This window comes from Trichosurus vulpecula, chromosome 1 (assembly GCF_011100635.1).
Source record: "Trichosurus vulpecula isolate mTriVul1 chromosome 1, mTriVul1.pri, whole genome shotgun sequence".
In the NCBI taxonomy this organism is placed as follows: Eukaryota; Metazoa; Chordata; class Mammalia; order Diprotodontia; family Phalangeridae; genus Trichosurus; species Trichosurus vulpecula.
Genome location: NC_050573.1, coordinates 174,412,358 through 174,439,184, shown reverse-complemented (window position 1 = coordinate 174,439,184; position 26,827 = coordinate 174,412,358). Strand labels below are relative to the sequence as shown.

Below are 26,827 nucleotides of genomic sequence, written 5' to 3'. Positions count from 1 at the left end.
TGCCTCTTTTTTTATCCCTAGTGCTTAGCACAGTGCTAGTACATAGTAGGCATTTAATAAATGTTTACTGAAGTGAAGTTAAGAAAGGGTAGAAGACTGAACTCTCAAAAGAATGGTCTAAGGTTTTTCGGTTGAAGTATGAAGTGAGGTCCTCAGCTGGAAGAGGGTTGGGGTAAGAGGATATTATTAGACACTATAGAGGAGAGAAGGTTTGGAACAGTTGTGGTGAGTGAGATAGTGGATAGATTAGGGAAAAGTAGAAGTATTGCCTTGCTGCATTGAGGGCCCAGTTGAAATTAGATAAATTTTTGATGAAACCTTTCTGGACTGTTTCATAACTCAACTCTGTTCAGCAATAGCTGAGTAGGAATAAAAGAGGAGGAGGGTGGTGGAAGTAATCTAGGGTTAGCATTTGGTAAGGAATGATTGGTGATAGAATAAGGGGGCAAGGGACTCTAGAGCAGAGGATAGTGTAGGGCTTATTCATCAAGGAGTTGACATTGGTAAGAGTGGAGAGGTGCTATTCTGGGAAAACACCAAGAGATGACAGGACTGAACATCATGGTGAGGACACAAAATGCTTTTGGAGGAAAGGCATAGGGATAGATAGAATGATGATAAAAGATAATGATAACTTTAAAAAGTTCTTGAACCCAGAAGTGAAACCCTTGAGGTTGGTGGCAAGACTAAGAGATTAATAACTTAATAATCAATATTTATGTAGCACTTGAAGGTTTTCAAAGCTCTTTATGATCATCCTTGTGTGTAGCTGAAATGGAGCTGAGAGAATGAGAATCTGAGAAATTTGAGGGAACGTCAGTATGTATGTTGAAGTGACCAAGTATGAGTTTGGGATTTGGGGTGAACAGGGAGACTGCCAGCCAAAAACTGAACTCAGTGAGAAAGGAGAGAATGTCTTGCATGTCACTAAGTAATGGCCACCAAGATCTAAAACAATTTAGATTAGTAATTATTTAGATTGCTGAGTGATGGTAGAAAAGGGAGATCTTAGAAGTGGCAGTAAGAAAGGAGGAAAGAGAATAAAGACTGCTCAAGCAGGACTGGTGAGTGGAAGATATAAGAGAATATTGAAAAGGTTGACCAAGGGTGTAATGTCATTCAGAGGAAACCAGTTCTTAGTGAGTGCCAGAAGATGGAAGAAGTGTAAAAGGAAATGAAATGAAAGAAAAGGAATGAATTTACAAAATAAAATGAAGTTTAATTATAAATTGTTAATTTATACTCTATAAAATTATAATTATAAATTATAAATAAATTATAATGTGGGAGTTCCCTCAGAGGGCGCAATAGACAAGAATATTTTAAGACAGACACAATATAAACATAGATTTAGGAAATGCAAATATACAAAAAGTAGTTATATGTAGCATAGTTTGAGAAAGATTCTATGAGGTAGATGTAAAGAGGAAGAGCATTCCAGGCTTGGAGAAGGCCAGTGCAAAGGCATAAAGGTGGGAGATGAAGTGTTATAAGTAAGGAACAACAAGATGTCCAGTTAGCTGGATTACAGAGGGTCATACAGGGAATAATGACCAACGAGGCTGGATAGATTGGTTGGGTCCAGGACATGTAGGGCCTTAAAACCTAATAGAGGAGTTTATATGGGATTGATTGATCAGGAAAGTTACATGGCCAGATTTATACTTAAGGAAAATTACTTTTGGCCTCCATCTGTTGAATGGACTAGAGTGGAAAGAAACTTGGAGAAGGGGCATCAGTTAGGAGACTTGCAATAATCTAGGCAAGAAGTGATGAGAGCCTGAACTAAGATTGGAACTCTTGTGAGTAGAAAGGGTCAGATGGAAGTGATGTTGTGAAAGTAGAAATGGCAAGATTTGGAACTGATTGGATCTGTGAGGTGAAGTAGAGTAAGGTGTCCAGGATAATGATGAGATTATAAACCTAGGAGATTGAAAGGATAATGCCTTCTGCAGAAAGAGAGAAAGAAGTTTAGAAAAGGGGAGGGTTTTAGAGTAAAGATAATTAGTTAAGATTTATACATGTTGCGTTTGAGATGTCTCCAGGACATCCAGTTAGAAATGTCTAACAGGCAAATGATGATGTAGAACTAACAATTGGGGAGAAACTGAGGATGTATATATAAATCTGAGAGTTATCCATATAGAGATAAAAGTTAAACCCATTGGAATTAATGAGGCTACCAAGAAAAAGAGTGTAGATTCTACACTGTAGGGAAAAAAAATAGAAAAGGTAGTCTAGGAGAAAACCTTGGGGAATACCCACAGTAGGTGGCATGATATGTCTAATAAACCAACAAAGGAAACTGAGATAGGTAGGAAGAAAACTAGTAGAACAGTGTCACAGAAAACCAGAGAAGAAACAATATCCAGGAAAAAAGAGTAGTCAACAGATTTGGAAATTAAAAGATGAATTCATTTCTGGCAATAGGTCATACTGAGTGACTGCTGAGGGTGCTTTAAAGGAGATCCTGTGGTTCTATTTTAGCCGGATCAACATGCTGAACATTAAAAATGTATAACTCTATGCAGCTGACTTTGTTTTGACCTTCTTCCTGTTTATTCATAAACTAAGAAAAATGAGATTTCTTGTGTTTTGGAGGGGGCAAGGCAGGGCAATTGGGGTTAAGTGACTTGCCCAAGGTCACACAGCTAGTAAGTGTGTCAAGTGTATGAGGCTGGATTTGAACTCAGGTCCTCCTGACTCCAGGGCAGGTGCTCTACTCACTGCACCCCTAGCTGCCCCCTGTTTTCATTTTTTTAAGTGAATTTTCAATTTAAAATGAATAAATACAAAGGGAAAAATTATTTTTATACCTGTAGAAGCTATTGCTGTTAAAAGTTGTATTATTATTCAGAAGTCCCTACTGAATAGAGCTTTCTATGTGTTTTTAAAATAAAATTTTAGTGATCTTGTTTTTTGAATTGCCTAAATCCCCCTGTATCATATAATTTTCATCAATTTACTGATTTTTCTTTAAATCTTTTGTTATTACTTAGACAAATCAATAATTTCAAGGATTTGTTACCCCCTTTATCAGTAGAGATGATAATCTATTTATATCTTCTTCCATATCCTTTGTGATATCTCTTTAAACCCCTGGAGGCCTAAAAGAATAGTGACTGCCTATTTTATGGCTCTTAGTGCAACACTTGGACTGTTTATATATAATCCCAGATTTATGACACTGGATAACATAGGCCTCTCAAATTCAGCATATCCAAAACCATAATTTCCCCCCCACCAAGACACCCCTATTCATACTCCCCTGTCATTGTCAAAAATTATACCGTCCTCCCAATTAAGACCCACAACCTCTGTCTACTCCCCTGTTTTCCTTGCTGGATCTTCTTCCAAGTCTTACCTGCTTTTGTGTTGACCCAGAGGGCTGTGTCTGGGTCCTATTCTCTTTTCTCTATATACTATTTCAGTTAGTATAATGCCATCAGCTCCCCTGGTTTCTTTTATCTCTATGCTGATGGTTCTCTCATCCCCTTATCCAGCCCTAAACTCTCCGCTGACCACCAGTTTCACATCTCTAACTGCCTATTGGAAATCTTGAATTGTGTTGTCCTGCAGACATCTTAAACTAAACATATCAAAAACTTAACTCATTACCTCCCAGCACCACCCCAAACCCCTTCCAAGCTTCTCGATTATTGTTGACAGTCCCACCATCCTCCTAGTCACTCGGGCTTACAAATTAGATGCTGTCTTAGACTCCTCCCCTCCCCTCTCCTCCCTTCCCTACCCCCAATATTCAATCAGTGGTCAAGTCCTATCAATTTTATCTTTGTGATATCTCTCATATATGCCTACTTTTCTCCTCTGGCACTGCTACCACTCTGGTGCAGGGCCTCATTACATCATGCCTAGACTATTTCAGTAGCCTGCTGGTTGGTTTCCCTTTTATTAGTCTCTTCCCACTAAAGTCCATCCTCCCCTCAGCTTCCAGTGTTATCTTCCTAAAAGGAAGGGCTAACCATATCATCACCCTCTTCAGTAAACTCCAATGGCTCTCTTTTGCCTGCAGGATCAAACCTAAAATCCTCTGTGTGGCATTTAAAGCCCTTTATAACCTGCTCTCCCCTCCCTCCCCCACCTTTCCATTCTTTTTACACCTTATCTCCTCCCATTCCCCATTTAATCTTTGGTTCAGTCACACTGTTCTCCTTGCAGTTCCTGGTACTATCTCCTGACTGTATTTTCACTGGCTGTCCCCAATACCTGGAATTCTTTCCCTACTTATCTCTGCCTCCAGGCCTCCTTTAAGTCCCAGCTAAAATCATACCTCTATAGGAAGTCTTTTCCAATCCCCCTTATTTCTGGTATTTTCCCTGTATTATCTCCAATTTAACCTTTTTTTTTTTGCTTGTTTGTACATAGTTGTTTGAATATTGTCTACCCCATTAGACTAGGAACTTTTGAGAGTAGGGACTATCTTTTGCCTTTGTTCACATCCCCAGGGCCAAGCATAGTGCCTTGGCACATAGTAGGCACTTAATAAATGTTTATTGATTGATCAACTGAAAGCATCTCATTATTATTATGCAAAGGATAGATTCTGAATGGGTTAAGTGACTAAAATATTTAGGGTCTGTAAACAGATGTACATAGATTTGGAAATGATTCCTACATTGGTAACTAGTTGTTTCCTACCTATAAAAAAAATCAGTGTCATTTTTGTGATATTATTTTAGTACTTGCTGTGTCCAGCACTTTTCAACTCTTAGAGCTCCTTTGACCTCGTTATTGTGATACTTTTATATTGGTTAAACATCTCTATGATACAGTTCATAGCCACAGTAATTGTCTTTATTTTTATATGTTATCCATTTTTCAGAGTTAATGCCTCATTTGAGGAGATTGGCTTGAAGTGACTGCAGTTGAACACTGTCTTTTCATCTCTATTGTTTCTTTTAATGCAGTCTTAATTTTGACCTTTGCCCTAATTAGCTGATGATTTAACTGTGCAAAAATAATTCACAAATTACTCCCATATTCATAGCCACTTATTTCCTGTCTAAGATGAAGTCATATTCTTTTTTGTGTGTCCTTAGTATTTGGCAGTCACTATGTCTTTAAGCTTTCCTTGCAAAAAAAAATTTTTATAATATTTAGGTATGAGGCTTCTTACTCCTAAACTTACCTGTTTTCATCTACCTTTATGTGATATTACCAAGTATTATTATCTTTTACAGAATTTTTCTCACCTTTTTAATATATCCAATACAACAGAAGTTGCTACGTGTAAACTATAGCTACCTTTTATATACACTCACCATGAGTCCTTCAAGACAAGTTAACAAAGTAGACTATTAAATAATGTTTCTCATTGCCTCTTTGCCAATTACTTTCAGAGGCAAACTTGCAAGCCATTGTTCCATTTAGCTACAGCTTTCCTTCATAGTATGAATGAAAGTATGGGTTGGTCAGGGTTCATTTTCTCCAGCAGCATAGTTGCTTTTTGGGCTTTGAATAAAGATAACGCTTTTATAGTACCAAGTTAAATTCATGCTTGAAGAGATTCTAGAAAAAGAGAAGAATTTGACTGTACACAGACCCTGTCCTCAGCTACCCATTTGCCGACACTCCTACCATGGAAGTGAATGGGAATCTTGGAGGACTGGTTGGGGTTTGTGTCAGTTCCGTAGGTTGGCATGACCAAACACTTCAATCAGCATATACATTTCTTAATTTTTTTTCATTTGCCTTAAAATTTAGTGCAGTTAGTATTATGAATGAATAATTGTTCTTTTTAAGTAGTTTTTTTTAAAAAAGTAGTAATAAAAATAATAAATAGCTGACATTTAAATACCCTATCTGACTTGAACCTCACCAAACCTTATGAGATAGGCACTATAGGCATAATTATCCCAAATGAGGAACTGAGGATCATAGAGGGTAAGTGACTTGTCCAGGGTCACACAGGTAGTATTTGTCAGAAGTAGGTTTTGTAGGATTCTCTCTGATGCTAATTATTGAGGATATTGACAGAGAGTCTTTCATGGAAATAGTTCATGAGTTGGACTATTGTGCCATTTTAAAAAGTTTGTTTAAAAAGTTACATGACTATATAACTCCAAAAGTTATTTTCTGTATTCTTTGTGCTGTCTTTGAAAATTTACATGTAAAAACTAGGCAAATATTTTAATTTTAAAAAGGATTTCATCAAAAATGAAAATGATTTTTGTCCTTCATTTTGAAGCAGACATAGGAAACAATGTATTTAACAATGTGGCTATTATTTTGGTATAATATTGAAAATACTAGTTTTATGCATATGTATGTCATTTGCTCTCTAAAATGTATAAATCCTAGGATTAAGTTAATAATTTGGTGTTAACTATTGGTTTGTTGCCTTGGAAATCAGTATGACACAAGCTGTTTAATATTGTGACTTCACCATCATCTTAAACAGAAGAAGATGAATTGTGAGCATAAGCACATATATTTTGGTGGTTATGAAAGGTAAATAAATGCTTTTATATTGAGAGTGAGTGAGACCAGTTTATGTAATTTTTAAATATAATGTTTAATGTAAGATAAAATAAATCTTGTGGCCTAATAGAAATGTAATTTCACCATATGGTCTGAATTTCACACCTTTCTTGTTTGTCTCATTCTCTAGGACTTTGGTCAACCTTCCAAGGAAGACCTCGACGATAAGGAAGGTAGCTCTGTAAGCACTGAATGCATCGAACCAAGAACAATGGATCTGAAATTCGACAACTCCAGGAAATATATTTCTATCAGTGTCTCTTCCAAAGCCCAAGCTATGTCGCCACACATCAAGTCAATAGATGACATTGTAGTACTTGGCATAAATCTCAGCAAATTTAACAAACCCACTCAATTTTTCATATGTGTTACAGGAGTTTTTGTATTTTACCTAATCTATGGATATTTGCAGGTAAACAAAACAAATCACATTTTCATTTATTTCTTGTTTATTGGGGCCACTTATTCTTTTGGGATAGGATAGTACATATATATGCATGCATATTTGTGTGTATATACACCATTTTGCTGACTTAGTGAAGCCTAGATTTTAAGTAGACAAAAGTTTTGTCAAATCTACTTTTTACATCAGTTTTCCTGCTATCTCTGATAAGATAAAGTTAATTCTGTAATTCAAGTAAAGGAACATTATGATTTTCATAAAAACCTGAGCTATATATTTGTTGATTCTCATTAGTGATAGAAAAAGTTATGAAAGTTGATTATAATAGACTACTTTAGGTACAGATTTAAAACTTTATTTGGAGCTATGAAAAAGATTTAAAGTAAATGTAACTAAGGAGGTCATTTGTGCCCTGAGTAGCCTCAAGATCATTATTATCAATTAACAAGCCAGTCAATTAGTAAATGTTTATTAAGAGCCTACAATATGCCTGGCACTGTGCTGTGCTGAGCCACAGGCATTAAAAAGAAAAGGCAAAAAACAGACTCTACCCCCCCCCCAAAGAGCTCATAATCTAATGGGAGTGGACATTAAAACAATTATGTACAAACAAAGTATATGCAGAATTAATAGGAAATAAGCCAACAGAGAGAGAAGGCACTAGCATTAAGAGGATTTTGAAAGGTAGGATTTTGGGTGAGACTTGAAGGAAGCCAGGGAAGCCAGAAGGCAAAGATGAGGAGAGAGAACATTTCAGGCATGAGAGACAGCCAGTGAAAATGTCTGGAGCCAGAAGATGAAGTGTCTTGTTCAAGGAACAGGAAGGAGGCCAGTGTCACTGGATCAAAGGATACTTGGAGTGTAAGGTATAAGAAGACTAGAAAGATGGGGAATGGAGAGGGTGGCAATTACTAAGAGCCTTGAATACCAGACAGAATTTTATATACTTCATCCTGGATATGATAGGGAGCCATTGAAGCTTATTGAGTAGAAGAGTGACATGGTTGGGCCTGTGCTTTTGAAAATCACTTTGACAGAGAAGTGGAGGATGGACTGTGGTAAGCAAATCATCCATAAGGCTATTGAACTAATCCAGGTGTGAGATGATGGACGCCCTCCACCAGGTGGTGGCAGTGTCAGAGGAGAGGAGGGTAATATTTGAAAGGCGTTAAAAGTCGACTGGTCTTGGCAACAGATTGTATGTGGAGGTGTGAGAGTGTCAAGGATACCAACTAGATTGTGAACCTTGTCTCTGTAATAATAGAGAAGTTTGGAAGGGGGAATGATGAGGGTTTGGGGGAAAAGATAATGAGTTCAGTTTCAGACATGTTGAGTATAAGATGTCTACAGGATATCCAGTCAAGATGTCTAATAGGCAGTTGTAGATGTGAGATTGGAGATCAGCAGAGAGGTTGGAGCTGGATGAATACATTTGAAAATCATTAGCATAGTGATGATAGTCAAATCCATGGGAAGTGATGAAATCGCCAAGTCGAATCTCATAGAAGGGGAAGTAAAGAGGACTCAGGAAAGTGTAGCAGGTGTGACCTGCATGTTGATCCAGCAGAGGAGAGTCCAAAGCATAAGGGCCAGCTTTTACAAGACTGTGCTCATCACTGGAGATAACACAACTAACAGAAAAATAATCTCTACCCTGAAGAATCTTACGGTCTTATTAGGGGAGACAACTTGTGTAAAAATAAGCATATCCAAAATAAATGCAAAGTAAATTTGAGCAGGCATTAGCAGGTGGGGGCAGTGAAGGTGGTCAGGAAAGAATTAATGTAGAAGGTGATATTTGACCAGTTTGAAAAGAAGAAAAATGATTCAGAGATATGAGGCCAGAGAAAATTGGTCAGCTAGCATATACAAAGGCACAAAGACAGAGCAAGTATCATGTCAGGCACAGCAAAATGTTTATCCAACCCTATTTTAAAATCTTTAATATTTATACTTTATAGTAATTTCACTGTATTGAAATCTATGTCCAAAGAAGCATTAAAAAAATCATTAAAATAAACCTCTTAGAACAAGTTCATTTAACTGCCCCATCCAGAATCTATTTTTTAGCGTTTCTTATGAGTACTTATTTAGATATGCAGCACAAGAAATTTACCAGTGAGGCATGGTGTTGATTAAAATTGCAGTTTAAAAGATGGCTATTGTTAAAAGGGCTACATGACTTGCTTGCTATTAGTTTCTTTTTTTAATTTTTTTTTTTTTTTTTTAGAGAGGGGAGGCAAGGCAATTGAGGTTAAGTGACTTGCCCAAGGTCACACACCTAGTGTGTCAGGTGTCTGAGGTCGGATTTGAACTCAGGTCCTCCTGATCCCAGGGCCTGTGCTCACTGTGCCACCTAGCTGCCCCTTATTAGTTTCTTTATGGTTGTTAAATGCAGCAAAATGTGAAGGCTTCTTTGTAGTTTGAGGATGTTCTTAACTACAAAGTCCCATTTTTATGTAATGAGTTATACTACCATTATCGGAGAAGAACAGGAATTGGCAATTTGAATAATTTTATTGAGGAAACATTTGTTTAAATAATAGAAATAAAAGGTGTCCATCTTCCTTTAGTAGCATGCACAAAAATCAACGAAAATTACTTAAAAGTTCATAATTATAATTCAAGTCATTCTTGCCATTTTTATTTTTGAAATTCATATTCCTTTGAAAATAGTTTTATATAGAAATGGCATTACACTTCATTTAAAGTAAAACTCTAGGTCTTTGGTAATGATAAATCAGATAGTTTAGTTACACGTAGTGATAATCATATTTCATTTTGAATGCCAAGCCATACTTTTGGGAGTAATGATTTCATTTTATGTCCTCTCATCCAAAAGAAACCAAGACATTTTACAGATTGATGTGTACAGAGGAATTAATAGTTCCTTTTTGACAGTAATGCCAAAGGGCACTTTAAAATCTGTTTAATATCAGTGAACATCTAATTCAATATTTTGTTGCTTTTTGTTTTTAAACAAAAAAACTCTAATACTCTTCTATGATTTCTGTTTTTTATTTCAAGCATACTTGTTATTTATTTTGTTAAGGACATTTAAAGCTATGAAGATTCACATTTGCTAAGCTTATTTTCAACAACAAAATCCCATTCTTGTAGAGTGAGTCATGAACATACAGATCTTCCAATTCAGACAAACTGTGGTAAAGTCAGTCTGGTTTGTTAAGAAGACGGAATTATAGGATTGTTTTAAAGAACATTCTTCTTTTTAATTTTGTTATAGTAACTGTTTTGATGACAAGAGAAGACATGTCTAATCAGTAAATTTATTATGTATAAATTACATGCTTCTAAAGTGCTTTAAAACAGCTTTCTTTAAAACAGCCTTCCAAGGGGAATTATTTATGCTGTTAACTTACTTAATATACTAATATTTGTAAAAGGTAAGCTAAATCCCACTCCACATCTAAAATATTTCAGTTCTAAGTTACTGGGATTCAAATCAATTAGATTTTACAGAATTCATGATTGGTAAGATACATCTTAGTAATAATTGAGTTGAACTAATTACGTGTCTTTTTAGAGAAGCATAATTATAATAAGCTTGCGCTCACACTTATATTCTAATAAACTGTGCTACCTATTAATTAGTGTCTTGGGAATGTTGGAATAAACTACCCTTTGATTGTCATTTTGGCAGTCCTTTCAATTGCAGTCACTATATAATACTAACCTTTCAGAGGGAAGAATGAAATGCCTGGGATTTTTTTCTTCATAAACCCTTTCCTTCTTTTTAACTGGGGATTTACCTGTGTATCAGCTAATATCAGCTCTGTGGAGAGTAGCTTCCTACAGTATTACTGAGTAGCTGTCAGGCTCTATGTTTGATTGGGCTCAGTCTGACTTATCTATTTCAGAAGTCTTATATTCTCATTTATTTGTTGTTGTCATTCATTTTCTTTGAGCTCTGCTTTTTAATATTGTATCTTGAGTTGCTAGTATTTTAATTATTTGTGGATAATCATATTTGAACTTAAATGATTTCATATATTTCTTAACAGGAGCTGATATTTTCAGTGGAGGGTTTTAAGCCCTTTGGCTGGTACCTTACTTTAGTTCAATTTGGGTTTTACTCCATATTTGGACTAATAGAACTTCAGCTTATTCAGGACAAAAGAAGAAGGTATGATTTTTTTTTTCCCCAATCCAATTATGGATAAGATTTTATTTTGTTTTGTTTGTGTAACTCATTTATGTACCAAGCATTATTGGTGCTTGATAATCAGCATTAGATTCTGGCTACTAGCATTGATAAAAATATCTAATTTTGAAGTAAAAACAAAACTTTATTACTAATACAGCTAGATACATCACAGTACTGAGTTACAACCTTCTTAATCTAAAAATATGCATTTAAATATAAGGATATATGGTGACAGAAAACATCAGAGCACACGTACTTCCAAGGTTATTTCACAAACTTGAGACTGTTAGAAGTCTGATATGTCTTATGAATGGTTTACAAATAATATTTGACAGAATTTTAAGAGTTTTTTTTTTTTTTCCAATTCAGGCGACTGTGGTAAATAAAGGTAGAAAGTAGCTGGTGCTATTTTATTAAATGAAACATGATATATAGATGATGAACGTTGTACTAACTCAAATTTTAACATTTAACTTGCCAAAAGAACTACTGTAGCCAATTTTAGCCTTACAAATGGCATTTAAAGAACTTTAAGACTTAATTTCCATAACCTTTAAGTATCATCCATTTGGTAGGACCACATTAACCCATAGCTTATGTATTTTAAAATAAGAGTATTTGATTTCATATTTCAAGTAAAAATGAAGAATTATGGTACTTTGTTGGGGAGAAGAATTTATAAACTAAATAAACTAATTTATAAACTAAATAAATGTAATATTAAATTAAAATTTTTCATTAAATGTGTACCCGAGGTATATTTTATGGCTGAAGAATAAAACCCTCCAAAATTGGACTTATCATTAAGACTCTGACAGCACCTAAATTACAGCATCTCTCTAGGTATTTGTAAAATAAAGGTGTGTACAATTTTAGATATTTATTTCATAAGTATTTATTAAAACCAATGCTGTTCTTTGAACCAAAAATGTTATTTATGGATGTTGCATGCCTTTTGCTTTCCTTTAACTTCCTTGTTATCCCCCTTTTGAACTGTACTATTATTCAGCACTTTGATCAGAAGCTGAAGAGAGATGCAAGGAAGAGAGGAAATTAATTTTTTTTCCTGGTTAAATATTAAGTGAAGAAAAGGTTAGAAACATTTGTAAAAAAGATTTGATCACTAAGTATTTAGTTTATTTATTCCACTACCCCAAGTCTCTTTGACCTGTATAATTGGAAATTGATTGTATTTTGTATTATATTTTCAGCCTAGTTACCTTATAAGTGTAATTGCTCAATGTAGGATCATGTGTTCTTTAATAAAGGAAATTTTACAATCAGTATAGGATTTTAAAAAGTTTCAACCGAAACATCATCTTCCCAAGAATTAAGAATTTATGAAAGTAAATGAAATCAATAAACACCTTTGACTGGCATGTACTTTCATTTTCTGGGTGCTGTTTGTCAAAGATAAGGTAGAGATGTTGAATTAGATAGTTTGGTTATAATAATAGAAACTTTTTCTATAGTAAACTGAATTGAAGTTCAAAAGTAAAATATTAGATTGGTTATTTGGCATTTTATAAAGCACCCCACAACAAAAGAAATTTTAGTGACTTACCTAATTTTTTTCTGTATTTTGTCACACAGTTTGTATATATGTAGACAAAAGTTTTATGTGTCTTGAAGAATGTAATTTAAGGCATATATATATACCTTCAGTGAAAAAGTAAATTAATTTTTTATTTTGCTTTTATAAAACCCTATTCATAAGCAATTTTCTACAAATGTTTCATAAAAGTCAAAATTATTATTTTTCCAACACACTTCCATAAAGTGATTCAAAGATTCAAGGGTCATAATTTTAAGCTTTAAAAAAATGCCCTGGCTTAATAAATGATACTTTTTAGCAATGCTAAGCAAAAATTAGAAAATTATTTACTAAATCATTTTTCCCTTTTGTGAACACATCTTGAGTTGTCTCATTATTAATTTGGTCCCCAATCTTCATTTTAATGTTAATTGTGTTTCACAGGATACCAGGAAAAACCTATACGATAATAGCTTTTCTAACCGTGGGTACTATGGGTTTGTCAAACACTTCCCTAGGCTACCTGAATTACCCCACCCAAGTCATCTTCAAATGCTGCAAATTGATTCCGGTTATGCTAGGAGGAGTTTTTATTCAAGGTAATGATTGATTTTTAATACTCCTTAGAGCTAATTAAAGATTGTCCATTAGAGTTTTTTTAATAGCATCTGACATTAGAAAAAACATTTAGCTTCCATTAAAAAGTTGTAAATATTCATTTTCAATTTTTAAATTATGAGTGGTATTTTACAAAAAGAACATAATTATCAAAACAAAATACGATTATGTACCTTGTTCCCTGAAGTATTTAACATACCTCTTGAACCTGGATGCAGGCAGTTCAAGCATCAGGATTTTTCTTATAACGTTGAATATGATAGTTATCCATTTTGGTGTTTAACCCCCATTAGACAGCTTCTTGAAAGTAGGGATTATATTTTATCTAAATTTTCTGTCCTCCCAGTAGGTAGCACAGTGCTTTATAAGAAGTACATGGTTAATAAATGTTCATTGATTGATTAAATGTGGTAAAACCACTAATACTCAATGTCTTTGTCAGTGTCCAAACTCAAATTTAATTTCCCTACCTAACACCTCAGTGTTAGTATGTAGGTGTTAAAGTATAGGTGATGTTTGAGTAATATTTTTAAGGTCATATTGATAAAATACACCATGTTGCTATATCTCATATAATTGAAAGCTTAGTGACTCTATTGGACTTTAATATTTTAGCAGCCATACTACCCTAAAGCATCACTTCAATAATCTCTAGAATTGACTACCTGGAAGAACCATACAAACATGTATGTGTATCATTGCACTTAATAAGTGCCCCCATTACGTTCATTGAAAATTCTTTTCTTCCAGCTATTAGATTAAACTTGAGGAAACGAGCTGTGTTTTATTTATTCTCGGCACAGAATCACAGCATTTCAATGTTAGAAGGGACTTCAGTGGTCACTGGGTGATTGCAAGCCCAGACCATGAAGACTGAATGAGCTCCTTGCTTTGCATCAAATGGATATTCAGAAAATGTCTATCTAATGTTGGATGTCACAAGTTTTTATCTAGAAATATTTATTAAGTATCGTGATAAAGAGGGAAGCCCATCTTATTTTGGTGTTAATAACCTATTGGAAAATATTTGAAGGTATATTTTTACCTTAGTTTTCAAAGGCCTTTTTGTGCAATGATATAGATGATTATAGAGTTGCAATCTCACATCGTGTATTCCATTCCAAACCCTCCAGGTCTTTATAAACATTTTTTTAAGTTGCTATAGCCAGTACAGTTCATCAATTAGTAGCTAACCCTCTGCTGATAAATACCTATGAATTTAGCTAGGGTGGCCCTTGTTGGCAGACATAGATGCCTCTGGGCCTGCTTGGCAAGGACCTGCCAGAGCTTATGTTCTATTGACATAGCCTTGAAGAGCCATGATGCTATATCAAAGGATTTATGTGGAAGACTTTATTAAATCCAAAGCACAAAACTGTATTAAGTATATATGCATAAGATGGGAGTATCTGATATTTATGAGCTCTTGTTCCATATAGGAAAGCGTTACAATATTGCAGATGTGTCTGCTGCATTGTGTATGAGTCTTGGCCTAATATGGTTTACTCTAGCTGACAGCACAGTTGCACCAAATTTCAACTTGACAGGTAAGAAATTCTTTGTTTTCTTGAATTTCATAATCATTTTTTGCCTTTGTATAAGACTTATTTAAATTTTATAAGAAACTTGGATAATGGTCTGGTATAGATCCAGAACAGTAATTCACATGATTCTGATATAAGCGTATGATATGCTCTTTATGAAGAATTAGATTACAAAAGTCATTGGAAATAGTGTAATTGTTTCAGTGGCCTTTGGATTCTGACCCCATGTGAACCATAGTTTTGCCCTATGGTCATAATAATAGTTGACATTCCTATGGAGCTTTAAAGTTTGCAAATTGTTTTACATACATTACCTCATTTGAACTGAACAAGAACCCTACAAGATAGTCACCAAGATAGACATTATCATCTCCATTGTAAAGGGGAAAAAGATGGATCTCAGGGAAGTTAAGCGACTTGACCATAGTCACTCAGCTATTAAGATTCAAACTGAGGTCATTCTGACTCCTCCTCCAACATTCAGTGTTCTTCAACCTGCTGCCTTTCTAATTTTAGATCATAATCCCATAATTATTGCTTATGTAATCAGTTACTTTTTAAGTTTCATCTTTGTGTATATATGTATATATGTATGTTTACGTGTGTGTAGATAGATATAGATAGATAGATAGATATACATATATTGGAGGGAGGGTAACTGGAAACAAATACACACAAACTGTTATAGTACGGATTTCCTTTGCCCTCTTGATTTAATAAAATTCTTTAAATGTGTACATTGTCAAGGACAAATCTATTTACATCTTACTAGTTTGCCTAAGAAAGAGAATATAATGCTGTAAGATTAAATAGAATGAAAATTCCTTGCTGTCTCATACATATGATGATAAAACCTAAATTCATTTAGAATTTTCATTGGATGAGCAATTTTTCCCTTATGCTATGTAAAATTCTGTAAATTAGGTTTATATTTTCTTAAGAAGAACTGAGATAAATACTATTGTATATTTAGAAATAAATAGGCATTCTAAAATGTGGGAATCTCCAAAATCCCATTCATGTTTTAAGAATGTTATAAAAGAATTGTTATTCTGGATTAATTTGGGTATTTATTATATTTTGTTGACATTAAAGGAAAGTTTTGAATGTTAGACTTTTACTAATAGAGTATAGGAAACATTTTTTCTTTAAGTGCCTCCACATTAGCCTCAAAAAAGATACATTGGACAGAAATAGGGGTTCACAGCTAAGTTTGCCCATGGAACCCCAAAAGAAAAAGGATTGATAGTATAACTGCATTTTAACATCATGATTCCTAGTCTAAAGTAAGTAAAGTTGAACTTCAAAGGAATAACAATACAGGCATAAGCTTTAATGGGACAACCAATAAAGAAGTATGTTATTTAGGTTACTACTAATTGTTAAAATCATCAATTTCAATATCTTTTTTTATCAAGATTCACAGGCTCTTGGCTGACTGTTTACTAGACTGCTTACTTGTCTTGGCAACAAAAATGAGTTACACGAATGGATATGTTGCCCATTTAGGATCTTAGTGTATGGACACACAAATAGCCAAGATAATGGTATATGACCCAAGAGCTAGAACCCTAGCACTTGTGCACTTTAAGTTTCTGTGCTTAGGAGTGGAATTGAGTCCTATTGCAAAATTTGTGATCTAAAAATTTAGTTGGCTCTGTGTTGCCTACTGAATTAAGCTAAAACTCCTTAGCCCAGTTTTAAAGTCCCTGTTCTCATGCCTCTGCTACTGCAGCTTCTTATACCTGGAATGTCACCCTTTCCTCCCCTGCTGAAATCGTACGCGTCCTTTAAAATCCAAACCAAATGTCATACTCTGTATGAAGCCTTTCCCTATCCCCTAGTCAGTAAGGATCATTTTGCCCTTGGTCCTCAGTCCTTTTTTTTGTTTTTTTTTTAAATCACTTTCTTAATGCATGGAGCAATGTATTCTTTTGTATTGTAATTATGTGTGTGTAATTTTCCCCTATTAAACTGTAAGTTCCATTAGGGTAGATCCCTCATATTAATTGAAATTTGTTTCTTCCTCACTTAACAAATGTTTATTGAATTGAATTAAGTCAAATTGAAAGGGGAGTCATTCTCCTGAGCCAGAATACAGCTCCAGAGTTGCCAGAATAACCAGAATTTTCAGATATACCTTCTTTCTATGTTTCAGAGACTTTAAGTTTTGATGCCACTACTTTTTTTTGAAAAAAGAGATTATTGGAACTCAAAGTTTTAAAAACAGATGTTCAAAAACAAAAATAAAAGTTTTTGCATGCAGCTAGAAAATAAGATACACAGGCAATGGGGCGTAGAAATTTGTCTTGCCCTACAAGAAAGGAAGGGAAAAGGGGATGGGAGTGGAGTGGGGTGACAGAAGGGAGGGCTGACTGGGGAACAGGGCAACCAGAATATATGCCATCTTGGAGTGGGGAGGAGGGTAGAAATGGGGAGAAAATTTGTAATTCAAACTCTTGTGAAAATCAATGCTGAAAACTAAATATGTTAAATAAATTTTTTTAAAAAAAGAGATTATTATAAGGGGTACTATTACTTTGAAGTTCAGTTTGCAAGAGATACTCTCCCTCTTTCTCTTTATTCCCAGTAAAACAATTTCCTTAAAGGGAAACAAAAACCTCTTGGGCCTCATCATTTAAAACATGTACGAAGCCATTCATGCTGTTTAGGAGGCCACTGTTGGTGCTGTGGGGGTATTATAGAGTAAGGAGAAGCCTAGTTGATATCTATTAGACGTATTCAGTCTTCATAGAGACACCAGCAGAGAGGAAAACACCTCAAAATGTTTCCAAGTCAGTAAGTCTACATTAGTGTATTAAGTAATGTAATTATTTAAACAAGAGGGATGGAGACTGGCCTTGTGCCTTCACCAACTGGTGTAAGGGCTTTCAGTGAAGAGCTCCCTCTAACAATATAGGCTAGAATGTCTCATCTGTAACTTAAAGCAGATCTTAACCTTTCTTTGTCATGGACCCTTTTGGCGGTCTGGTGAAGCCCTTCTCAGAATAACATTTTTAAATGTATAAAATGAAATATATAGGATTATAAGGGAAACTAATGATGTAAAAACATGGTTATCAAACTATACATATTTTTAAAATTTTAAACAAGTTCATAGACCACAAGTTAGGAAGTCTTAGAGAGTTGCCTAGGCCACACTATGTTAAGTGACCAAGGTCACATAGCCAGTATGATTCATAGGTTAGATTCAAACCCAGGTCTTACTGACTGTGTGGTATGAAAGACCCTCACCAATTAAAAGTTAGTAAGGAGCCATCTCAGGGTGGGAACAGTAATAAATTTTATTCAATTCTCGAGAATTGGGCATCTTCTGCTAGAACAGATCTAACAAGGGAGGCGCTTTACAAGGGGCAAGGCACCCATAATTATACCTAACACAAGAGAATTCCTGCCCACCTTTGACCCTTCTCACCATTGGCTGGGAGGTGAGCTTACAATCTGAGCACGAAAGCTAGACAAAGAACCTGGAAATTGAGGCTCAGAAACTCCAATTCCCATTCCCTTAGTTAATGATTACAACTGAGGTGACATCTATAAATCTGAAGAAGGAGAATAGCTTAAGGGGAAGGGGAGACGCTCTCCATTCTTTACAGTACAGAAAAACAGGTCATTATGACCCTGTTCTTACTGAGCAAATCTTTAAACCAGAACCAGAAGAAAGAACAAAAAGTTTCAGGGTAAACTTTCCCAGAGGCTGAGCCATCAGACTTTCACGGCCTCAGAATTTTTTTTTATCTTCCCTATTTCTTGATTTTTAAACATTTCTTAGTATAGATATAGATATATATTTATACATATTTTCCCTGTGAAGTCTTCACATTTTATTTACCTCACACACTGGCTCAAGAACAGCCTACCTATCCACTATGCTTCGTTGATTATTGTTTTAAAAATAGAAAAACTTAATGCTTCAAATGAATGTTGTCACTTTAGGAAGCCAAACAGATAAGAAGAATCTTATCATTGCTTGAATCATTCTTGTTATAAATTCTGACGTATGTCGTTATTACTCAAGCCAAAAGATATGATTTTAGGTCCAATATAAGATATGCTTTTTGGCAAGGAGATTAGTCTTTTTGGGTGGCTGTTAAACTAGATATAAAGGAAATTTCACATGAGATTTAAATGGACATGGCATGGCAAGACTATTTTCTCTTTATGTGAGAATTCAAGCTTAAGGACAAGTTTTAAAACCTGAATACTTTATTGTATTTCTTATATTTAAATAAAGATACTTTTTTGTTTTCTTTTACTTTCTGGAAGGTGTGGTCCTTATCTCCCTGGCCCTCTGTGCAGATGCTGTTATAGGAAATGTACAGGAAAAAGCTATGAAGATGCACAATGCTTCAAATTCAGAAATGGTAAATATGAACTCAAATACACTGTTATATTTTCAAATTTAAAAACTCAGATGCAAAAATGTACCTTGTTTTATGTAGTAGCTGTCTTCCTGAAAAGTTGTTGATTAATTTTGTTTTTGGTAGATCAGATCACTTTAAATGCATTGGGAAGCTAGCCATTTTAAAGGAACTCTGATAAGTCCTTTTGTGAAGAAAAAAAACTGCATTGTAAATAGTCTACCCCTGCCTAATCTATCTTATTGGAAATGTATTTATTACATTGTCTTAAAGTAAGGTAAACTCCTGAAGTATGTAAATATTTCTCTTTGAAAGATAATGTTTGGATTTATAATTACCGTTTTTCTTACTCCTAAAACATAGTATTTTTTTTTCATTTTTTTATAGCTTGAAAAAGAAAATTGATATATGTGCTTACATCATCATGTAAGTGAAAGGCAGTATGCTTTGTGGTTAGATTGCTAGACTAGATCTCCAGACACTTGAATTCTGCTTTCTGGCTCCATCATTAAGCTGCTGTGTGTATATTTGGATATGACATTGGAGCTCCTTTCATTTGTCTTTTATAGCTGGAAATGTTAGATGATAATTCTACAGCCTCACAAGCTCATGAGATAGTTATGAGAGTGTATAATATCTCTGAACTAAAGAGTAATCACATAAACATAAATAACAATTAGAAGGAATACTTTGGCTTTTAAGACTAGACAGTATTATTGCAGTTATCCCCTAATGTTCAATAGAAATCCTAGGATCAGTATCTTAGGGGTTTACCAATAAAAAGAGGTCTCATCCATCTCCTTTAATTTCAGATTCCCTCCTTTTACAGTACTGGGATCCCAATTTAGAAGGAAGTAGGGAATCTGCACCATCTTTGCTCTTTTTGAAAGTCATAGAGAAGACCTTTCTGCCACCTGTCCTTATAAAACTACATTTAGAAATTATAAGTTTTTATACTTGGCGGGGGGACTTTAATGTATGTAATTTGTAACTTTTAACCACTAAACATAAAACTTAGCCCTAAACTACCATTGACTATTTTTTAACTGAAAAGTGACTGGAAGAAGAATACATATTTGGGAGAGCAGGGAGGGAAGAAGCACATGTTTGCAAATTACATACAAACACACACATATATAAAATAGTAAGACTGGTGTAAGTGAATTTTTATGAACATATAGTCAGAAGAAGGAAGTCATGCCCAATTTAAGTGACCTGGATCTTCCAATTGTAAATAAATTTAGGCTCAGAAACCAGGCAGTTGGGTGAAATATTATGTTAGGATTAAATCCTAACTGTACTATATCATGTAAAAATGAACCAAAAGATATTGTTGGTAAAAAATGATTATATTTTGATCAAGTATTTCCCTCTAGTTACACTAATCAGATTACCTAGGTTCAAATCCTTACTTAATAAAAGTCACTTAAATTCCGTGAGCTTCACTCTAAGGTTTCTTCTAGGTCTAAAATCTATGATAGACCAAAAAAATTTTAGAAATTAAAAATTCACAGGAATTAGTCATAACTGGAAAAATCCACATCATTGACATTTAATTTACTCTGGCAGTTCCTAGAAGTGACATTGAGTTTTATCTGAAAGGACTCCATTTTTAGATACTTTTTTAAGCATATTCATGAATACATTTTTAAAGATCTTGAAGCATACATACATATATATATATATATATACACACATACATACATGTATATGTAAGTATGTAAACACGCCCATTGGTCTTATGAAGGAATTCAGAGAAAAAGAATATTCTTTTATTCCTCCAAGTACATATCACTATTTAGAAAAGAACTTTCTAGTAACTGAATATTACAGTGACAATGACAGCCATCTATGATTGGAAACAGCCAAAATATAAACCTGGGGAGAGAAAGCACACAGTTATATGGTAATTAGTCACAATTATGAAAGTGGAATGGGCAGTTTATCAAGTACATACAATGAGCTGGGTGCTGTGCAAGGCACGGGAGGGCACAAAAACAAAAATTAAACACTTGCTATCTCAATTGAGGGATATTTCTGAAGAAAGGCTATAACTGCTGGGAGATCAGGAAAGCCCAATTAGGATGTGGCGGTGGAGCTGTACTTTAGAGCAAATTAGGGGTTTTTAAAGACAAAGGTGAGGACAGAGTACATTCCAGCAGTGGGGCATTCCAGCCTGTGCCAAAGTATGAGGAAAGGAAATCGGAAGTTGTATCTGAAGAACAGTAAGGTGGCCAAGTTTCCTGTACCCAAAAGTACGAGGGATATATAAAATAGTTGGAAAAGTAGGTTCAAAGTTGTGAAGGATTTTAAATGCCAAACAAAGGTGTTTATATTTGGTCCCAGCAGCAGTAAGTAGCCACTGGAGCTTATTAAGTAGGGAGTGACATGGTCAGGTGTGTGTTTTGGGAATATTGCTTTGGTAGCTGTGTGAATCATGGATTAGAGAGGGAAGAGGTGAGACAGGGAGACCAATTAGAAAGTTATTGCAATAGTCCAAGCAAGAGGTGGTGGTGATGGTGGAGGTGGTGATAATGATGATGATGATGACAACTGATACTTATATAGCAACTACTCCTGTGGCAGGGGTTGTAGGGGAGTGGCTGTGTAAGAAGAGAGAGTTGGGTAGATTCTAGATACATCATAGGGGCAGAAACAAAGAGATTAGGCAACCACCTCATTGAGGAGAGGAGAGAAAGAGGGAGGAGTTGAGAATGACCCAGTGGTCATGGGTATATATGTATTAGAAATTGGGAAGTTAGGAAGAAAGGTAGACTTGGAGACAGAAATAGTGAATTCACTTTTGAACAGAGTCAGTTTAAGATACCTGTAGGATATGCAGTGAAAATATTCAGTAGGTAATTCTCAGTTGGTGATGTGGGACTGGGACCTGACATAGGTCTGAATGTATTGGACCTAATGAGGTCACCAAGAGAGGCATGTTAGAGAGAGAAGAGGGCCCAGAACAGAGCCTTGAGACCATATCTACGGTTGAGTGTGACATAAATGATGATCCTTCAAAGGAGACAGAGGATGAATCAGACAGGTAAAAGGAAAACCCAGGAAGAGCAGTGTCATGAAAAGCCAGAGAGGCAGAAGTCTCTTATGGGAGAGCTTGTTTAACTTTATCAGATGCTGAAGATTAAGAAAATACCATTGGATTTGTCAACGAAGAGATCTTTGGTAACTTTGGAAAGATGAGTTTCAGTTGAGTGATGAGGTCAGAAGCTAAACATCAAGGAGTCGAGAAGTGAGTGATTGAAGAGAAAGTGGAAACAAGTATAGATAGATTTTTGCAGCTGTTTAGTTGAGAAAAGGAGGAGAGATACAGGATGATAATTTGAGGAGAGTGTCTGGTTAAATGAAGTTTTTGTTAAGGATGGGAAGACCTGAATGTGTTTGTAGGTAGTAGGGAATGAGCTAGTCAGTAGAAAGTGATTAGAGAGAAAGGGAAGATGATTGAGGAGGCAGTCTACCAGAAGAAATAGGATGGGAGGGGAATGGGATAGGGATAAAATAGGATGAGAAAGTTAGCTTTGAAGAGAAAAAAAGACTACCTCTTCCACCAGTACGAAAAGAAGAAAGAATGGGGGATGATGTCAGGATGTGCTGTGATACAGAGTAAGCTTATGCAGAGAATGGCCTCTGTTGTCTCAGTAAAATAGGAGAGGAAGTCTTCAGTTGAGAGGGTGGAAGAGAGGGCTAATGTGGGAGATATCAGGAAGACAGAAGAGAAGATCTGGAATAGCGGCTGTGAAGAGTAAGAGAGAGAATCAGGGTCGAAGCAAAGGACTGCTTTGCAACAGGGAGGGCCCAGTTGAGGGCCTTCACGAATTGTAGATGGACTCATTTGGCTCAGTGGTATGACCTCCTCTGGCACTCTTTGGCCGCATGTGACTTGGAGGAGGTGAGTCACATGGATGCTTCTAAAGAACAGATTTTTTTTTCTCTTGAGCAAACTCAAAGCATAATTTTAGGAACTTCACTTGCAGCATTCTTTTTCTAGAAGATTTCTTTTCTGGTTTTATTTAAAACTATATTAAACTTTGTTAAAACCTGATTTATAACTTCCATTTGAGGTTATTCAGATTCTTTAAGTGTTATGTTCCTTATTTCATATACATAGGACCAATATAATGATGAGAAGAAAAATTTCAAATAACCTTTATCCATCTGGGCAAGTCCAAAAAATATGTAGTAAAAAAGATCTTTTCAGGCCAGTGTTCTGAAGAATAGTAACAGAAAGTCAGTGAGTACAGAGATACAAGTGGTTACTATAAGATGTCTCAAGGCACAGCATAGAATGGGCCTGTTTCTATGCAAAATGGAAAATTATAATGGATTTTTATTTTGATAAAAATTCATCTATATACAAATGGCAACGGAGACATAGTCATTAAAACTTTACCTAATCAGAGTTAGTAGCTTTTTTCTTAGTACTGAACTGAATTGGGTGATTAACCTCATTAGAAATTACTTTAGAAAATAATCAGAGCTTGTAAAATTAAGTGCTTTATCATAATGAGCAATATGGGATTTCAAAAGCTGAACAAAGCCCAGAAGCTCTTCATAGTTTTCTAGTGTACAATCACCAGCTTTTACAATCTCCATATTCTCCAAGTACCTGGAGAGAGATAGATACAAAGATTAAAGCATTTGCTATCTTGTTAACATATTTCAGGACCGAAAAGAAAATAAAGTAAAAATTGTCACAGAAGTGAGCATGCACTAATAATTGAGAAAATTAGTAATTAAGAAAGCATCCAGAAGTCCTAGAGCAGAAGAATGAAATGATTTTAAATAAGTGATAAGGTCAGTAGGAGCTTTAATTTATGTTGGCTAGAAAACAAAATAATGACCAAATTCATTAATGTGAGCCAGAGAATAAACATATTAAATGAGATTCTTTGAGAATTGAGAATGAGATTTTGAAGGCATCATAAATTAGTTAACTATAGTATAGAACAACCCCCAGTAACCTCCAGAGTGTTGACAGGATGAAAATAAATTTATTTGCAAGTGATAACCACAACCCTTTAACCAAGTTATATAATTAATTGGTTAATTCATTTTAAGAATTAATATGAAAGATGATAAGCCAGTCACTTAGCTAGCATTTATTAAGTGTCTACCATGCTGCAGGCACTATGCTAAGGACTAGGGATACAAAGAAAGGCCAAAAAAAAAAATCTCCTGTCTCAAGAAGCCTACAGTCTAATGTGAGACAACATGCAAACAACTGGGTGCAAATAACATATATAGGGTAAATTGGGGGTAATCTCAGAGGGCAGGCACTAAGATGGCACTCAGGAGGAAAGCCTTCTTTCAGAAGGTGAGAATTTAGCTAAGACCTGTAAGAATCCAGAGAAGTTAAGTGATAGAGATGAGAAGGGAGAGCGTTTCAGGCCTGGGGTCAGCCAGCAAAAACAACAAGGAGGCCAGTGTCACTGGATCACACAGTATGTAGAGGTGGGGGAGTAAGGTGTAAGAAGACCGGAAAGATAGGAATAGGTCAGTTTATAAAGGGCTTTAAAAGCCAAACACAAAGATTTTACATCAGATCCTAGAAGTAATAAGAGACCACTGTAGTTTATTGACTAGATGGGTGATATGGTCAGATTTAATTTTAGGGAGGATGTTTTAACAGCTGAGTGAAGGATGAACTGCAATATGGTAAGGTGAGGCAGGGAGACCAGCCATCAGGTTACTGCATTAGTCTAGTACTGAGTTGCTGGGCGCCTATAACAAGAGTGGTAACGATGTCAGAGATGAGAAGAGGCTGTAGAGGAGAGATCTTACAAAGGTACAAATGACAGAACTTGACCACTGATTGGATATTGGGGGCAGAGGGGGAATGATGAGAGAGTGACATGTTGAGGATGATGTCTAGATTGTAAGCTTAGGTGCCTGGGAGGATGGTGTTATTTTCAACAGTAAAAGGGAAGTTCAGAAGATGAGTTGGGGGTAGCGGGGAATGATGAATTCAGTTTTGGACAAGTTGAGTTTAAGATGTCTGTGGGACATCTTGCTCTCAAGATAGCTAAAAGACAGTTGCAAATAAGAACAATAATTCTAATAACGGGTAATTAGTACTTACTGTGAAACAGGCATCGTGCTAAGCACTTTACACTTATTATCTCATTTCATCTTCACAGTTTTTTTTACAGATGAGGAAACTGTGGGAAACAGAGGTTAAGTAATTTACCTAAGGTCATACAGCTAATGAGTGTCTGAGGCCAGATTTGAATTTGTCTTCCTGACTCAAGGCCCAGCACTCCATCCACTGTGTCAGATAGCTACTCAAATCCAAGATGCAAGACTGGAAGTTGGCAGAAAAGTTAGGGCTGGACAAGTAGATCTGAGAGTCATCTTAGTAGAGATTATCATTGAAACAGGGGGAACTGATGAGATGACCAAGGGAACAGTCTACAGAGGCAAGAGAAGGAGGCCCAGGAAAGAACCTTGGGGGACCCCCACTTTTAGCAGATTTAACACAGTTGAAAATCCAGCAAAGGAGGCAGAGAAGGAGCAATTGGCAAGCACTGTGTTGGACCAGACCAACAACAAAACCTTTCTAGTATATGCCTAGCATAGTACTTTGCACACAAACAGGAGCCTGATAAATACTGAATTAAATTTCATAAGTTTGAACCATTGGGAACCATGAATTCTGAATCATTCTAATCTGTACTGCTTGTGTTAGCAAAGCTTGACTGTATGTGACTTAACAATTATCCTGGTCTTGATAGGAGTAGAGATAGAAATAAAAGAAGTAGTAGACAGAATAGTGATTTCAAACAGTGTGACACAGTGAAAAGAACATGGACCTGGAAGTAGGGAGATCTTCGGTCTACTGACTGGGTGTGTGGCCTTGAGCAAACTGCTTAGACTCTCTTAGCCTGTGCCTCATCAGCTGTCATATGGGGCTTGTACTACTCTAACCCCAAGTTCCTTTCCAGGTCTAATTTATTTTTTGTATATGTGAATTACATGTGAGGACATAACAGGGCAGTGCAAAGAAGAGAAATGGAAGTAAAAGCATAGCAGAACTGGTGCCCAGAAGTATAATTTTGGAATTGTGCACAAAAAGCTACTAAATAGTGTATGTACTTTGACCAAACTATATTCCACTGCTGGGTCCATCAAGAGACTCCTTTTAAAAACTCTAGTCAGAATAAATTCTAGATCATCATCATCCTCACTTCAGATAAGGGAGGGAATGAGTAAGCAGCAACCAGTAGCATAAGAATTGAGATTGTTAGGCAGATAAACCTTGAGCTTTATTGGTTGATGGAGGAATGGAGAAGTTTTAATATGAAGTCTTGCCATACAGTGCTTTGCTATTTTCTTTTTATTTTGAATATGTCAGTTTAAAGTATTTCTAGAAAGATTAACATTGCTATGTATATTTTTCTTTAAATATTGGTGTCCTATTCCAAAATGTCATCTTCTAATTCAATAGCTGCTCCCAGATATTAGTAATAAATACGTACAATAGAATATGAACTGCGGGGTTCTGTTTATTTTAATTTAGTCTGTAAGGTTATAAACAGTCGCTATCAGCCATCATTTTTAGTACGTTAGTCTACGCAGTAACATTGATGTTAGCTTCAAAATGTTTTGTGCTGTAGACTTAATTGAATAAATTAATCGAGCCACATATTGAAAGGCCTTAATTTC

At 35.4% G+C, this 26,827-nt stretch overlaps 1 protein-coding gene across 2 annotated transcripts in view; it reads left to right on the top strand.

The window, feature by feature from the left end:
* The window catches only part of SLC35B3 (solute carrier family 35 member B3), a 50,895-nt gene that overhangs the window by 10,404 nt on the left and 13,664 nt on the right, over positions 1–26,827 (top strand). For both annotated transcript variants that reach the window (XM_036755908.1, XM_036755989.1), the window contains exons 2-6: positions 6,632–6,913; positions 10,927–11,048; positions 13,048–13,202; positions 14,661–14,768; positions 19,053–19,150. In XM_036755908.1, the coding sequence (XP_036611803.1) occupies positions 6,713–6,913; positions 10,927–11,048; positions 13,048–13,202; positions 14,661–14,768; positions 19,053–19,150 (684 nt within the window). In that variant the 5' untranslated portion in view covers positions 6,632–6,712. The remainder of the gene's footprint in view (positions 1–6,631; positions 6,914–10,926; positions 11,049–13,047; positions 13,203–14,660; positions 14,769–19,052; positions 19,151–26,827) is intronic.